Source organism: Oryzias latipes, chromosome 3 (assembly GCF_053564925.1).
Source record: "Oryzias latipes strain Hd-rR chromosome 3, Olatipes_Hd-rR_3.1".
Classification (NCBI taxonomy): Eukaryota; Metazoa; Chordata; class Actinopteri; order Beloniformes; family Adrianichthyidae; genus Oryzias; species Oryzias latipes.
In genome coordinates this window covers 36,389,288-36,406,636 of record NC_136239.1, presented here as the reverse complement: position 1 = coordinate 36,406,636, position 17,349 = coordinate 36,389,288, and the positions used below count along the sequence as shown (strand labels likewise).

Here is a 17,349-nt window from a genome sequence, read left to right as displayed (position 1 = left end):
CTTATTGAGAGATCATTAATCATAGTGGTAAAGACAGGACACCCTTTAATTCAGCCCCCCCTTCAGCTTCACCAGGCAGGACGTAGGCCGGCCCTCCACCTCCGTCCCCCGCGGCGTTATCAGGTTTCAGCGGTTGTAACTGTAGCACAATGAACAGAGGGGGAAGGTGAAGACACAGGAGGAGGAGGAAGGGGATAAAGACGGAGGGAAAGACGAGACGCCAACGCGTCACTTCTCCGCCACTACCATCGCCAGAATTGATTTATTTATTTATTTTAAATCGGAGTCAAACCCGGCTGAGGTCAAAACGCTCGCAGGACATCGGGCAAAGAAAGCTTTCAAATGCAAAGCGGCGCCGAAAAGAGCAAACACCCTCACAATGGTGGTGGTGGTGGGGGGGGGGGGGGACTTTATTGTCCAACCAACCAGGTGCTGCCACTTTCCAGAAGTTGTGGGGTGTTAACTAAAGGAAAATGGGGCCATATCAAAGGGCCAGAGAATGTTCCTATTGTGGAGGGGGTGTTTGTACAGAGGGCCCCGCCTGTTACGAGGGCAGAGCAGGGCAGTAATATAATGCATGCTTGGATCCCCCAGAGCCCATTCACGGTGTAATTGGTGTGGACAGAGCTCTTGGTCTCTCGGTTACAGTTTGGGAACTTCCTCTAATGTCCTGCTGGGAGGTCGCTTTTCCCAGCACTACAAAAAGACATCGGCAAAAAACAAAGAATTCACCGCGTTATTAAGAAAAGAAGAGTGTGTTTTCTTCCATTTCACAGAGTTTCTATTAAAGACCCACTTGGATAAAATTGTGCTTTTGGTGATTTAACATGTTCTTGCAGCATTTTTCTGACTGACATGAATAAAGAAAACTTAGCTCAAAATTGCATTTTTGAGGTTTTTTTTTGTTTTCCTGTTTCTCTTCCTTTATTATAGTATCTTCTGCCATTTTTTGGTGCCTAAAACCTTCTACAATTTTTCAGCTATTTCAACCATTCAACTATTCAAATGTTCAGCTCTTTCAGCTTTTTCCAGCTATGACTTTTGGTCCTTCAAATCCTTAAAGGGGGCGGGGTCGCTCCACACCAACGTTTCAACCACAACTCAGAGGTGAATGTCTGATAAACTCTGCAAAAACTACTTGCTAGAAAAGGACACAGGTTTGTTGATTTGGGCTCAAATAAAAAAAGCAGCACAATCATAATTAAAGGACCACCTTTATTTTAAAAATAACTGGAGTGGGTCTTAAAAACACCAAACTGTTTGATAAAAGTCTCATCTTGCTGCAATGTTTCCTCACAAACACTCAAATGAGCACCACATGATGAAGCATAAACACGACGGTTGGTGCTGCAGCTAAACGGTAATCCTGCAATTTCCCTCCTTCTCCCTCTAATTCAAGAAATATTTATCCGGGCCCATCGAGACCACAACAACTTAATGACACAGGCAACTCCTGCTTACCGCTTTATTACCATTAACAGACCTAAATGTGCCGCCGGGATTTTCCCCTCTGAAAAGAGGCAGAGATGGCGCGCCGTGTGGTCCCTCTGAAAGACTCATGTGGTGCAAACTGTGTTTTTAACAAGTTCTAGTGGCAATTTTCTGATGATGGTAAAACAATTATAAGGAAGATCCAGCTTAAAACTGCATTTCTGGGTTAGGGATCCCTCGCTACATGGCGGTTCACTTTTCACTGTCTTACAGATTATTCCATTGCAGTATTGCATGTTTTCTTATTCTATGGCTCAAAGCTTTGGCTGTTGAACTAGTCAATTAATCTCAATTAATCATAGTGCCAAACATAGCAGTGCCTATTCCTGTACAAAATAGGAACGTCTCGCCAAATTTACACAAGGTTCGAACTTTGAGAGTAAAGTGTGAAAATGTTCATGTCTGCCTGAGAAAAGTGTCTAGCGAGTTTTACAGCCTAAAAACATCTAGAACTCTACGTTGTGGAATGAGGTAAACACTGTATTTTTTCGAATGCATCCACTCGCAGACAAATAGATCACTGTACATTTTTATCTTCCTCGTCTGAGCTGGAGTCTGGCTCCAAACTGTTTGGTTAGATAGCTCCAACGTTGCTCGCCATTTCTGGTGCACTGGTCATGTTAGCTTGGGGTTGTGAGGGGCTGTAAACTAGCAGGAGAGTGTGTAAACAAGGAGCTTTTAGCAATGGGGAGGGGAAGGGGATTGCTCCGCATCGCCCCCCCAAAAACTCAAACGCAAATTTCTAATGAAATCCTGCCACTCTGCAGAAACTATGTCCAAGAAAACAACGCAGTTTTTTTTTCCTTTTGGCTAAAAAAAAATAAATCAGAATTTAAAGAACACTGGGAAATATAGCTGCTTTCTGGCAGGAAGAGAAGAAGTAACACCTCCCATGCGCCTCTCCTCTTAACTGGTGATTTCAATGAACAGGAGTGACTCTGTCCATCACAGCCTGGAGCCATTAATCATCTCAAGTGGACGGCGCTGACAGGCAGCTGGCTGGATCACTCTTATTTTCTGCCTTGTGTTGTTTTTTTTTTTTACACCCGACCTTCCTCATACACCCCTGCTCCTCACTCCTCGTTTTGCGACCTCCACCTCCCCCAAATAACAAGGCGACTGGGCGTCAAAACCATCACAGGCAATCACCCATCTGCGTAATCGAAACCTCTGCGGTGGTTAATAGCGTCGAGGCAGCTTATGCTGGCGTTCTGGAGTGAGTGGAAGTGAGAGCAGAAAGCCTGAAATGGATCTAATGAACAGTGATGTCGCTGTAACTCATCATGCACCCTCCAAGGAGACAGCAGCCTTAATGCATTCGTATGCACATGTCCGGCCATTAGCTAATGTTTCTCCATGCAGCCAATGATTAATAAATACATGAGGTTGCCCGCTTGATTAAGGCTCAGATCCTTCTTTAATATTACAACCAGCAAACGGGATCAGAGGTTAAAGCAAAACATGCAGCTAAAATTCCTGTAACTTCAAGCGCCGAGGAAGTTAAAGGTCAAAAGTGTTGAATTATAATGTCTTCTGCCATTTTTTCCCCTAAAACAGAGCCCCATCAATGCCCCTTTGGCTCACCGACACCATTTGGAACAGCTGCAAAAATTCCTGACCCATTAACACACATGCATGTTTTTCAGCGCACAGGCAGGAAATGGGATTCCCTCGTAAGTTTTCCTTCCGCTGTTGCTTCCCTTTCATGACTTTAGAGGCCCCTTACTGAGGTGGGAAAAAGGCCCTCGCCATTTGTCTCTCTCTGTCCTGAGATTTCCGTGCCTGAAGAACTACTCCTTACACGCGGTACCCCCTTCATTTCCACTGGACTGCAGAGAAATGGATGGTGGTGTAATTAAAGGGTACTGACAACAAGAGCCTGGCAAACAGACTGGATCCGGCCGAGCCGCTCCCTGTGATTAACGCTCCGGTTTGAGAGGTCAGCCTCTCGTCTGCAGCTAGAGGTGAAGAACTCACCTCGGGTTCGCTGAAATTATACCCTTAAGAAGGTTTTATCAGCTCCACAACATGTGTTCCTGTCATTGAGGCATTTAAGGTCGTTTTATCTTCACCTGTCCAGCCGTAACCGTATGAACTTCACTCCGTCTTAATGCGACGGAGGGCTGACCCCGGCACTTCCAAACCATAGTCACCTCTTCAAATGACACAGGAACGTGATCCGCACCAGCTGAATCCAGTTACACCAACCGGACATGTGGTCACCTCCACAGGTTCTGGTTCAGGTAGAGGGTTTGACGTGAAAAAGTCTGCTGTGGCAGAGAAACCAGTCCATTTTCTCCCCGTTGATGGATTTCTCCCCCTGATCATCTTAAGGGCGGGGGTCAGCCAAACGCTCAGTCTGTTGCAGAACAGAGATGCTAACAGAAGCCGGACACATCCGGAACCCCCCTCTGATTCACCTTCATTTATTCCCCTCCAAACAAGACGTCTGTGTTTAGAGCAGGAACGACTGCAGGCCAGCCACAACTACATCCATTCATCGGATTCTTCTACAAACTGTAGGAAATCCTTGCAGTTTCAGCAGAAGTGGGGCTGAAAATTAATCTTTAAGATGTTAAAACTTTGCAAATTGTTCATATTTCATATTTTGTGATTTAAACACGTTTTTTTTAAGTTTCTTGACCCTCAGTAAAAAGTAGTCTGATTAAGTTTACTACAACTTCATTTAGTCAATAGACTAAGAATACTTGTAGTACACTTAGTCAATAATAAAAGTATAGAACACGTATACTTGTAGTACACTTAAGTATACCTAAGTATACATTAAAATGACCTTTTATTTACCATCTTCTAAACTTAAAATGTTCCAATCTAGTCTGACAAAGTATTAGTTAGAATATTTCAGTACATGGTCAAGTAGGTGGTCTACTAAGTATACTTGAGGCCTACTTCCTTAAGTATACATAGTTTATCCTAAAAGAGAGGCTGTATACTTGAAGTTGACTTTTTTGGGGGTACCATGTATTGCAAACTTTAAATGTTCCCATTTAGTCTGAAGATTTGTTTAGTTACTTCCTACACTACATGTACATGGTCTACAGTATACTTGTAATACTCCAATACACTAAAAGTCATTTGAGGAAACTGTTTTAACTAACACAGAGACACGTTAGCAGCGAGATCCTTACACCAAAGCGGCCGTTTTAATTGACCAAAAAGCGCCAAAACTTCGTGATTTTCAACCACACAGCAAAAAGTTGTGTTTTGCACATGATCAAATTTAATAAATAACTTTTTTTTTTAAAGCAACACGCCTTTTAGGAGATGTGAGTCCAACAAAAAAAAACAGCAAAATACTTTGTTCCGCCTCTACTTTAAAAAAAAATAGCCAATCACATCTCAAGCACATAAAATATCAGTTTAACGAGTACAATGGGGTTGGAATCATTTTTAATAATGAAATTAATTGCTGAAGCCCCAACTACATAAAGACCACATAATCAAATCCTATCGGCAGAAAAACCATTAGGTTTGTCTTCAGCTACAACTTGGAGATCTGAGTGCAACAACAAAAAACGGCACGGAGGAAGTAAAATACTTTGTTCTGCCACTATTTTTTAAATAAAAGCAATGAAATAACAAGATCATATTAACAATTACAATTGGGTCAGATTTTTTTTATCATAAAATCAAATTGTTGAAGTCTTAACTAAATAAAGGCCACAGAATCAAATCCTCAATGTGCAGAAAAATACTTCCATCAAATGATTTAACAACTTTTTTTCCAGTCTTCATGTTGTGTTATCCCAAAAGTCTTTTGAATTTCACCATTTTTTTCCTACTGCATCAATTTCCAAAGCTGCTTCTTTTTCTTCCAGAAAAGCTGTAGTTTGGTTGCAAGTCTTCAGGTGGAGGTTAACAGAGCTCAATCTGACGTTCAATCCAAAATTTACCATTAATCTCATGTTTAATGTTTAATCTGGCATTTCCTCATCAGGTGCATTATCTGCAGTGGCTGCGATACAAAACGTGTCAACTTGAAACTGCGCCACAGGAATAAGTGTCGGTGTTTGTAAACAACCTTCAGACTCAGTCATTCACGCATGCTGTAATCAGTAGCAGAGATACAGGACAGGAGCACGGTGACCTGCTCTGGTCAGGGGAGCTCCAGTGAATAAGCAGACAAAGAGGGCAGAACGACATGGAAGAAATAAAACATTACAGTCATGGGGCTCCAATGCACAAACAGAAACGTGCAGCAGTGGAAAAGAAGAGGAGCTCAGTTTTTGGCTGTTGAGTCAAGAAAAACACATGAATTGTTTCTTTTACTCTACTAAATAGTAACATTAAAAACGGTGACTATTTTGTGTAATATGTAAAGTTGTTTCTGCAAATAAAGTTATTTTTTTAATACTTTTTCCTTAGCAACACGGGAAACACTTTACTCCACTAAAGACTTGAGAGCTGAACACAATATTTTAGGAAATTTACAGGAAACTTTCTCTTTAAATGCATCTACAATTGCCCTAAATCATATCATTCTAAACTGACATTTCAAACGCTAATCGGTGGTCTGCTTTGGTTATCATCACACAAGAAGACAGCCAAACAAATCTGAAAAGTCACTGAATGACTGCCTTGTAATTAGGTCGCTCGGTCCGTCGTAAAAATGGTTTTACAATAATGTCTCACTTTATGGCTTCATGAAAGAGATGGCATTCATTTTTTAACCCCTGGTCTCTTCTCTGCAGATGTTTTTCACGTCTCCACTTCGATAGACTGTGTGAAAGAAAGCGCTGCGGTGCCGACGCCGGACAATCGTCACGTATGTGAGATCGGCCATAAATCTAACATATATTTCTACAAGAATAAGTATCTACCTATTTCTGTTCATGTAAGACCCAATCTATATTCACTTTCCTTTCCTGGAAACACACCATCAGCAGATGTATTCCTTCAATCTTCCTATCATGTGGAGACTGTGACATTTCATTTAAGCGACGAGACGCGTTGACCCTTTTTTTCTTTGCATGCCGTTTGCTCGCTCTTGAAAAATATCCAGTTTCATGAATCAAGCGGCAACCCCCTTTAACAGCTTCTGCGGGAGGAAAACAGAATGGAAGTGGCTGCAGATCTTTATCAGAGGCGCTTTTGTTCTTTTTGTTTTACTCCTAATGGAGGGCTGTGCTGAAAGGCAGGCAGCTACTTCTTTGTGCAAAGTGACAAAGCACAGCTCACTGAATGACTGCAGCAGAAAACAGCATTTAAAAAAAACATACATAGAAACAATCAAGTTGGGCTCATGAAAACATTATTTTTGTTGCCAGCACTCCCTTAACCTTTGTGCTATCTTGAGGGGTCAAAATGACCCCACCCTTACATTGACATGTTATCCCTACCATGACAAAGGTGCATTTCATGTAATCCACGGACACCAGGGAGGATCAAAAATCATTGAAGAAAAAAGGTTTAGCACACTGTCATCTGGACCCAACAAGACAGCACAAGGGTTAAGGTGTCAAACCTGGCAACCAATTTAGCATCGAGCGCTTTTTTTATGAATACACATGGATGTTGCTGCTTAGTAGAACATTAACAAAGTGTCATGGTGGTTTGCACTACCACCAAGTGTTGGTGTTTCACAACAGTCAGCGTGTCCGTCTTTTTGTCTATTTATGGACCTTTGATGAACCGGACCATGGTTTACTCAGCAGCACTACTGAACAAGTTTTAAGTGTGCAAATAAGTGTGACTGATAGTTTTTAGATCAGCTTCAGCCTCTACAGCTAAACAACACACAAACAGTCAAATTTTACACAAAAACAATAGAAAAAAACACATTTCCCTCATCAGCTCAATGTCACGTATCAGACAAGCGCAAACACATGCATTATGGGTCGTTAGACAACAGGGCGTGCACATTGATCAGTTGCTTAATGGCACACTGGAACAAACCATCACATGCAGACATCACGCATCTCTTTTGACATTAATATTCAGACCTCAAAGTCAAAAAAACAAAACATGGCAGCGAAATTCCCACCGTGATTCACTCTGTTCTGGATTTTTGACCCAATGATTTATAGGATCCAACTGCGTTCTCCTTTCATAAAAGCCTATTAGCCGCATGAGTCTGAACGGTCCAGCAGCCAAAGCAGCACATGGTCAGCTCAGCTCGCCTGCGTGCTGACCAACTTAATAAGTTGTGCCACTGACAGATCTACTTGACTCTGATAATGCAGGATCAGCTGAGGCAGATCTCACCAGCTGACACCCTAAGGCATTTACTCTGGGGAAGGGAATTAGTCAAAGACTCCAAGGACATGCGGTGTGGGTTACAAGATGTCTCCTAAGTTGATCAGTGAACTTGCATGCTTGACATGTAGATAAGAAACATCAGACGAGCGAAAACAAATTCACACCGCTTTGGATTTCTGACGGTCTGGCATGTCGTAATAATTAGATGCAACCAATCCGTTGGTGCTGCAGGGCTTATAGTAATAAATTCAATGTAAGATGTAGAAATAAAAAAGGTCAACTTCCTGAGGAAATAATGATGGAAAAGGAAGTTGGCCGGTATTTACAACAAGGGCAAAGAGGAAAACGTTGGGTTTAAATTAACCTCCTTTGAATCTTGAACGTTAAAGCAAAGGTGAGATGCTGTCCTTTAAATTAAACTCCAAAAATGAGTCCAAGCCTGCAAATAAATTACCGATTGAAATTAAACAATAACTGCTTTCCCCCACAAAGGTCTAACGCATCACATGCTTACAAGACGTAATGTTTAAAAAAAAAAAAGGTAAACCTTGACAATTGTGGTAACATTAAGAGGCTAGAAAGAGCTGAAATGAAGAGCTTACCTCGTTTCTGCATAAAGGTGAAGAGATCGTCCAAAAATTCCTTCCGTTTGGGATCGCTGTCCAGCTCGTAGAGCTGAAAGAGAACACAAAAAGTAAAAAGGAATGTCCTGCTGTGGTTCTAACATGATGAACCACCGGTGAAAGTAGGTGCCTGCCTGCCTGCCTGCCTGCCTGCCCAGCCCAGACTGTCCTCTTCCTTTCTAACAAGACCATGACCAGAAGAAAAACACATTTGCAAAAACATTCCTTTAAATATTTTATTACTATGTGGGCCTTTAGGAAGGGTTGCATGAAGCTTGAATGAAAGCGTCAAATACATTTGCTAAAAATCAAAGAATTATAAGCTAATTTGACAACATTTTCCTGCAGACACAATGGAGTGCATCGGAGAATGGATCATTTGGAAATGTCTCATCCTTAAACTTGGAGCAGGAGGTGAAGGTGTGGTGTTTGTAAAAACCTGATGGTCATGCTTTCTTCTTCTTCTTCCGGGTCAGAACCAGTAAAGACAGACATTGCTTTCATACTCTTTGCTCTCCAAACTCTGGAGTGGGTTTAGAGAACTCACCTTTGCAAAGTCCCTGGAGGCTTCCCCTCTTCCTCTGTTGCTGTCGGCTTCATCTGTCCATCCTCCACTGCCATTCTGCAAACGAGATAATCAAGGTCAGAGAGGAAATAAACAAGCAGAGCGGAGCCGTCTGCGTGGAAAAACCCAGTGACAGAATCTGAGAACCGATCTTTGTGTTGTGGTTCTCCATGCTTTGTACTTTAGCTTTTATTTTACAACATCCAACTACCATCAAAGAACTTCCTCTGCTTTTTTGACCATGACAAAAACTTTTATGTTATCTTCCTTTAATGTTCATTAAAGTGTAAATCCGTTTTCTAGACATCCTGTTTTTGTACATTAAAGTTTATGTGACACAATCTCTGGCCTGGGCAGGGTAACAGTCCATCACAACTGATTATGATTGACAGCTCTCCATGCAGTGCGGACATTTCTTTACTTTATTCCTCAAACTCTGTATTTTCTTTAAGTTCCCTAAGAAAATGAGTTTTTTCACTTCTGATAGACATTAAAGACCTTTCTAATCTATTTTTGATAGATATCTCTGTTTTTATAACATTTCTTTGTAAATATTTGTTGACAGGAAGCAGAAAATCATTTGCCTCCTCAAAGATTGTACATTTTTTAGATGATGTTTGCGCACACGCCCACGATTGGGATCGTTTTATGGCTCCGTCTGCTGGAAATAACTGTTTTCACTGTTCCAACCGTTGACTATATGAGAGAACTGGACCCAGTGAGTGTGACATCACCCATAGAAAATGGCTTACTTCCGGCTCCGAGCCAAATATAGTCAATTCAGCCACCAGTGTCCTTGGGCAAGACACTGAACCCTACTCTGGTGGCACCATCTAAGGCAGCGGAGTCACCGTCAGTCTGTGAATGTATGTGAGTGGAGGAATGTTCTATGACTGTTATGTGCTTTGAGCCTTCAATGAAGGTAGAAAGGCGCCATATAAGTAAATGCCATGAACCGTTTACCATGTTGGAGCCAGATGACGTCCATAGGCAGTAAGGGTGTAACAATGAATCGACTTAATCGACGACTCGATTTCTATTCCTACGATCCAACAAGATTGATCTGTCTAGGCCAAGTTGTTAATCAAATTCCTATTCCATTCTAATCATTTAAAAGTGAAATACATCTAATATAATTGATATAAGAAAACACTATCCGACCAAGTGCATCACAGCAGACAACACACATGTGATGTCACCAAAAACTGATCAGTCCATCATTCCAGTCCAATGTGTGGAAACACTTGGAATTTAGCAAAGACTTGTTGTTTTAATAATGTTCCCTTTAGATTATTATGTGGAAAAACAACAGTGGGCTGAACTTTAGGACACTAAAATGTGAATGGATTTGACATGAATTCTTGTTTACTTGTTTGTTTGTACACATATTTCATTTACACATGATGATCTTGCAAGAAAATCTAAGGAATGCGTAAAACTTCACCTGCACTGTTCAGTATCAGGTATTTCTCTCTGAGTCACACTGGTTGACGTTTTGACTAAAGATGTCCTGGATCCATGTTAGGTATGGGCAACCACAAACTACAACATGAGTCAAGTCGTTAAAACGAATTGTTACACAAACTCCAAACAAACAGTGATTAGCTCGAGTCGGGCTAACTTGCTATGGCAACTACTACTACCAATCAGAAGTGAGCTTGTTGAAAGTCCATACCCCTACAACGTGCAAGTGGGCTACACGACATCTTTCAAACGTCTTGAACATCGGCTTCACCGACTTTTTTTTTATTGGACTTGAATTCATAACTTGAATAACTCCCACTACAGGAAAGAAGTTTCATAAAGAAAAACTGAGGATTAACAAGAAAAGAATGTGCCAGAGCAAGAATGGTTATTCCGACAAATAGCCAGTTATTTCTCTATAGATATCTACGGGATTTTGGCTTCTTGGAGCCAGCGGGTACTTCCTGTCTGGAATGCTAGGGGGGGCGGGTCACTCAGTTCAGGTTACTACAACTTATCTGTATGTTGGAAATGACATGGATGTTTCATCATCAAAACACTGACATGTCAATCCCTGATTCTGTGGGTGGTAGCACGCTGCAGATCCGACGTAGATAAGTCATCTGCGAGGACAAAACTAAGCAACGTCTGAAAACAAATGTTGGCTTCCTCTCAATGAATTCATCCAGAGGTTGAAGGAGGAACCCCTGGAGTTATTGTGCCCCTGAGCTCCGAAAGCCCCCTTCCCCCTTCACCCTCAAACATCTCCATTTGACCCAAACCATCTGCATCTGAGCCTGCCCTGCCCCCACCCGTGTCTTCCGACACAGCTGGATACACGGGCCCCCCCATCCTCCAATCTTAACGCAGCTGTGACGGGTGGCCAAGTTCATGGAGTGTAGCTATCAGAAGAGGCCAGAGGAGGGTGGGCTGGTCAGCAGCCTCTGTGTGCACACGCACGTACGCATGCACACAAAACGTGCATTGCTGATGGTGGCGGCGTGGATGTTTGTGAGCGCGCGCGGGGGGGGGGGGGGGGGGGGGGGGGGGCAATGGCCCCACAAGACGGGAAGGAAGGAAAATAGGGGCAGAAAGGAGTGCACGGTATGTGCCGAGCAGGAATGTCTCCTAAAGACAAAACCTATAAAAGCATCGGGAATCAAAACAAGATCCGTTCGGAGGGGGACGTTAATAGCTGCTGCTCGGGGTCTAGTTTCAACTGGTAGCCCATTGGTCAGTGGCAATTACAGGGCCTGAAACAAGAGCCCCGGGGGCAAAGGTTGTCAAGGCCCCTGAGAGCAAGTCATTTTCACCCTCTCACTCTCCTGTGTAACCGCTGTCAACATTCATGCTCTCTAAACAAATATTCATTAGCTACCAACTTGCAACACAACAGCGACAGCTGCTTTAAGGTTACCAATTAATTTGGAAGGGACACTTACAACTAAAGAAAGAAAAAAAAAAGTCTGCCCCTGCAGGTGTGCGAATGTTCGTCACCACATTCGGAGAGCCAACATTTTTGAACAGGTGGGTAGTAACATATAAAAGAACAATAAGTAATTACCCACCCTTTTTTAAACTAAACATTAGGAAGAAAAACAACTGATAAATCAGTGTTCAAAGCTACAGAAGATTCTATGTGTGCAACATTACATGGTAAACTCAAACTATGTAAATGTTTATTGACCTTTGCACAAAACTTGACCATCTCTGTTAAACTTTAATCTTTTATAAATGATTATGACTTCAGATAATTCTCAGTTTACACAGATGGTCCAAGGAAATGGGCCCCCAACCTTTTTTAAGGCCACGGACTGGTTTGATGTCTTATAATATTTTCAATCTGTACGAGCCTAAAGTGGGCGGGGTTTTTTAGGTTTTAGGTTCATGCGTCGTGCTCTGTAAAATACCTGCATCTGCTCTAAACTTTATTTACCCACTTAAACACTATCATTGAGGAAAAACTGAAATGTGATTTAGATTTAGCTAAAACATCGAATGCCAACTTCAACCTCGTCCAATTATTAAGGTGTGAGCAACTTTATTAGCAGCATCCACTTAACATTAGACACCCAGTAGCTGAAGATTTTGCATTATTATTGTGGTCTGTGGAAAAAATTAATCCATACATTGAGTAAAGACTCCTGGTCTGTCTGTTAAATGTAAATTTCTTTTATTTTGAAGTCAAAGGCTCTTCTTCCGTTTCCGCACTGACTCTTTTCTGCTAAAAAACAAAAACAAAAAAAACAACTTTCTAAATAAGTTAGTTTTTTTGTTGACTTTGCTACTTTTCGTGCTTCAATTTAGTGGTCTGCAGAGACAATGGATTAATGTGTTTGTTTTATCTGCGGCTTGGTACCAACTGTCCCACGCACTGGTATCGATTCGTGGGTTGGGAGTTGGAGACCACTAATCTAAGGTTTTCCCTTCGCTGTAGGTAGAAATGGGCCGGATGGTCTCCGTTTTGTTGTCATTTCACGTGAATGTCAGGATTACATGTCAGGATTGAGGTGGTGGTGCAAAGGTTGAGTGGTCAAAAGATCGGAAGAGGTTCAGTTCCCGGCTTGCTTGCCTTCTTTTTTATAGTGTCCTTGGGATAGACATTGAACCTCCATAACCCCCCAACCCGTAATCTGGTGATTATGGGTTGATGCCAGAAAGGTACTGTGACTGTAAAGCACTTCTAGCTTTAAAGGAAGGTAAAAAAGCCGTGCCATATAAAAATTACGCTAGGGCTGCACGATATGAGCAAAACTTGCGATTTGCGATATGAGTGATCAATATTGCGATGACAATATAACTTGTGATACATGAACAAATACCAAAACAACCAAAAACATCATTTTCATTTACCCGGAAAACCGTTAGATTTGAAAAAGAGTCAACATAACTGAAATTATACTCCAAATAACCCTTGTCTACATAGGAGGCGAGCATCTTACATGCAAGGGGACCATATGATTGGTCAAATGCATAAATGGATTTAATTGATTTCTTAAATACCTAAAGCTGCCATAAGATTGTTATCGCACATTTAAGGTTACCATTTATCGCAATTTTAACAAACCTTTGCGATATGGGTATGGCACAGCTTGATATTGCGATAAATTTGCAATTTATTGTGCAGGCCTGGTATATGCAATTTACCATTTACAAACAGGATTACTGTATGCCAGCAACTACAGGAATCAGGATTAGGGTTTTTATTCACAAATGTCCTTTAATGTGAAGTTAATTGGTCAATTGCGATGATTGCGATAATCATAAATGCCTCTGGGTTATTGGCCTTGGCTCTGTTAGGGGGACACAAATGTGTTTATACACACACAAACACACTGTCCCTGAGGGACATTAGTAGGAGAGAGCAGAGGTCAAGGTGTTTCTGACTTCAGCTCTAAACAAAGGTCTAAAGGGACAGAACAGTAGCGTCCAGTCATTGTCAAGATGTAAGCCTCTGCATTAACTCTGCTTTAAAACCCACAGTAACCATTAAAAAAAAAAAGAATTACCTTTGGAACCCAACACCTACAGATTTAACTGACCTAAAGGTACCCCAGTACTGTAAGCGTTGGAACCAGACTGATATTGAATTGGATTAGTCATCTGCGCAACGCCGTCAGAAATATGACAAAGTCCTGTCTTTAAAATTCCAACGGCATCTGCATCTGTCCGCACATAGCTGAGGCACCATGCTGAGCTTTACAAGTGGTTCCTGTTTCAAGTCTGTGGTGGTCTCTGCAAACTAGCCGTCTCCACAAATGCAGGGCCTCCACGTCTGCAGCATTTAACACAGACGTGAGCTCCAATGTAATATCCCAACTATTTCAATTACGCATCGTTCCTTTCGGAAGCTCTCTGCTTTTGTTTTTTTAGATCCAGATCGCACAGAGATAAGCTGCCGTGTGATAAATGCCAAACTTGTGTGTCACGTAATGATGCTGTTTCTTTGAAAGCGGAAACCACCGTGGAAGAGGGCGGGTGATAGTGGGCTACTTACTGACCAGACAGAGACGGACGACGGCCCATCCTGAGGTGAAACCCTCCCACTCATGTTTCCATCGTTGTTTTTTAGGATTTCGCAAAAATTCTAAAAAACCTTCCACTGTAAACATATTTTTGAAGCTGCCTGAAGCTGAACCTTAATTTCATAAAGCTTTGCATTGAATGAACAACAGTTTTGACAAGATGAACATGTAACACACATGATTAAACATGTGATATGATATGAACACGATCAGGGATCTACCTTTCCACTGCACATGACTACTAGCTATAGTTGCTCCTTTAGGGATCATGAATTGAGAAGTTTATTAATAAACTGTTCTCCGATACTTTTGTTTTAATATGTGTTCATTAGTTATTAACATTTCAATAAGAGATACAGAAGTCCTAACATTTTTCCTCACCTTAAGGCTAATTTAAATATAGATCATATTTGACTCCCTTATATTTTGTCCCCTTGATGCCAGTTCAGTTAAAGGGTCTATCATAAATAAATGTTGATTTTATTGCTGTTAATCAACCTTTTTCAATATAAAATGTCTCTAACTCCTAATACAAATAAAAAAAGGGGGTCCCTGTTATGACACCAAAATTTAACAACATTGTATCATGAATATAGAAATGATATAAAAATGTTGATTTTTTTGTTGTACATTGACTTTATTTCAACGTAAAACACTTTTTCTCACCTAACGCTCACTGGGTAACAGCAATTTTAAATAAGCGTTAACTATTATGTGAAGTAAGTGTTGATTTTGTTGTTGTTAATCAACGTTATTTCAGAATAATGGTCCCAAAATTTTTCTCATCTAATGCCAGTTCAAATAAAGGGTCTCTAATATATAAACGTTGATTTTAGAGTTGTAAATTACGCAACACAAGAGTAGATAAACACTAGAAATGGCTGCATTTTTCAGTGGCTTTAAATAATTTTTTTTAAACGACTAATTTGAAAATGAATTTACTACATCAGTCTTCATGGGTGTTTATTACCCAAACAGTCATGACTCGGCATCCGCTGGGTCATCCGGTCAGAAGATCATGTAACGATTTTAGAAATAATGTCACCATCCATCACTTTATTCATAGTTCTCGCCACAGAACTCATGATAAAGATGGAACATATATGCAGAACACAGTTTGATCCCATCAGTCAAGAGAAAATCATCCCACTTAGAAAGCAATGAATCCTATCTTAGTTCAGATTTTTTCTATTATTTCTAACCAACAGTAACTTATATTTATATTTATAGCTTAATATAATTATTCTAAATGTATTTGTAATTGCAGTCATGTGAAAACGAAGACGCGTGATCTGAGAGGTAAAACATTTGACTTTACTTATATTAAAGCAGACTTCACGGCAGCATGATGCCCGGAACCAGAGGCTGAAAATCCCAAATCATCTCACCTCCACCACCATACCAAACAACGTGGTAAACCTGTCACTGGGAACAACAGCCACTGGCATCTGAGAGTTTCCAACTCGCAAACGAACTGATTCACAGTGGAACTCCAGAAACTGTTAAGAGAAGACTGATGGAGAGCAGAATTTTCTTATCTGAGATCATTGGTGATATATGACAGAGATCCAGCAACAAAAGGCCATTTCAGATCGTAATCCCTCCTGACATTTGTCATCATGAAAATCCGGTTTTATCTATAGAAAAACATGTCTGTTTTTCAAGTGATTTTTCTTTACAGCGCACACACACGGGCTCAGTAATTATAACATGAGCCATTAACCAGGAGCAGACATGTTGGCTCTTGAATTGGGACCTTGGTCAGCTGAGGAATGTTAACACCATGTTGCTTTTTGTTAAGTTAGAGCGGCTACTGATGTGTTGGGAGCACTCCTTATGATTAGCCTCCTCCTGCTTCATAACGGCTGGCGCTTCTGCAGAAATGGCTTCCAGAGGAGAAGAATACTCCTGCATGTTCATGCCTTTCTATAACAGACATTTACATGGCTTGCCTAACACGTTTCATGTTCATTTCAATGAATCCCTTCGAGCCACGCTGCACAGGTTTACGATAGCAGGAAAAGAATATGACACCATCATTTAATGAACCGTTATGACACAATTCCTCCCTGTACTTGCACGTCTGTTTTGATTGAGAATACAAAGCAAAAGGGTGGAAAATGAGGAAGCATTTACAAGGTGACCAAACATGGACTCTAAATCCAACTCACTCGTCTTCTCCTCTTGTCTTATTGGCTCTCAGTCCAAATTCTCCGTCTAAACAGCCCTAGAGACTAAAACAGAGTAAAAGTTCTATTTCTGGTGAAAACGCGAGCCCAACCTGGAGTCTAAACAATGGAGAATCGCAACGAGAGGAACTGCTCTAAATAAGAAAAGACCAGGGAGTGGTGTTTGGAGAAAGAGGCTGCCATTTTTGGTGAACGGTCAACAATTTACAGAGAAGGAAGTTGGTTTCCTGTGAAGAATTTGGTGGATTTGGAACAATAAGCTTCCTGTTTTAGTTTCAGTGGAGGAAATGGAGACAGAAAAATCTGTTCACCAAATGATGGTGAGATATGGGAAAATGTAAAGCACGTGTGAAACATGAGTCAAAAATAAAATAAACAGCTTATAAGTTGATAACTTAATGTGAAAAGTAGTTGGCATTCCAAAATATAATTTGTCTTGAGCATTGACTGTATATGAGACCTGGCCTGAAATAGTGTGATGTGAAATGGTTTACTCCAACGAAATGAAGTCAATTCAGCTGCTATACGGACGCTGCCATGTTGGAACCAATCAGTAAGCACTGATTGGTCAGAGTCAGTCTGAATTTCTATGGCAACCACATCTCACCAATCTGTAGTGAGCTTGTTGGAAGGCCACCCCCTTTGCAGGCTTTATGAAATCTGACAAATATTTCAAAGCCTTGACTTGACACCAACTATTTTTATTGAGGCATCTGATTGGTAAGTTTATGACTTGAATAACTTGAACTACAGAAAAAATATCCTGAAAAAAT

General features: G+C 41.1%; 1 protein-coding gene across 2 annotated transcripts in view; it reads right to left on the bottom strand.

Annotated features, from left to right (window-relative positions):
* LOC101163802 (AT-rich interactive domain-containing protein 3B) overlaps positions 1-17,349 on the bottom strand; it is a 67,452-nt gene that overhangs the window by 25,421 nt on the left and 24,682 nt on the right. For both annotated transcript variants that reach the window (XM_078944666.1, XM_011493975.4), the window contains exons 3-4: positions 8,881-8,955; positions 8,313-8,385 (exon numbers count right to left, since the gene is read on the bottom strand). In XM_078944666.1, the coding sequence (XP_078800792.1) occupies positions 8,313-8,385; positions 8,881-8,955 (148 nt within the window). The remainder of the gene's footprint in view (positions 1-8,312; positions 8,386-8,880; positions 8,956-17,349) is intronic.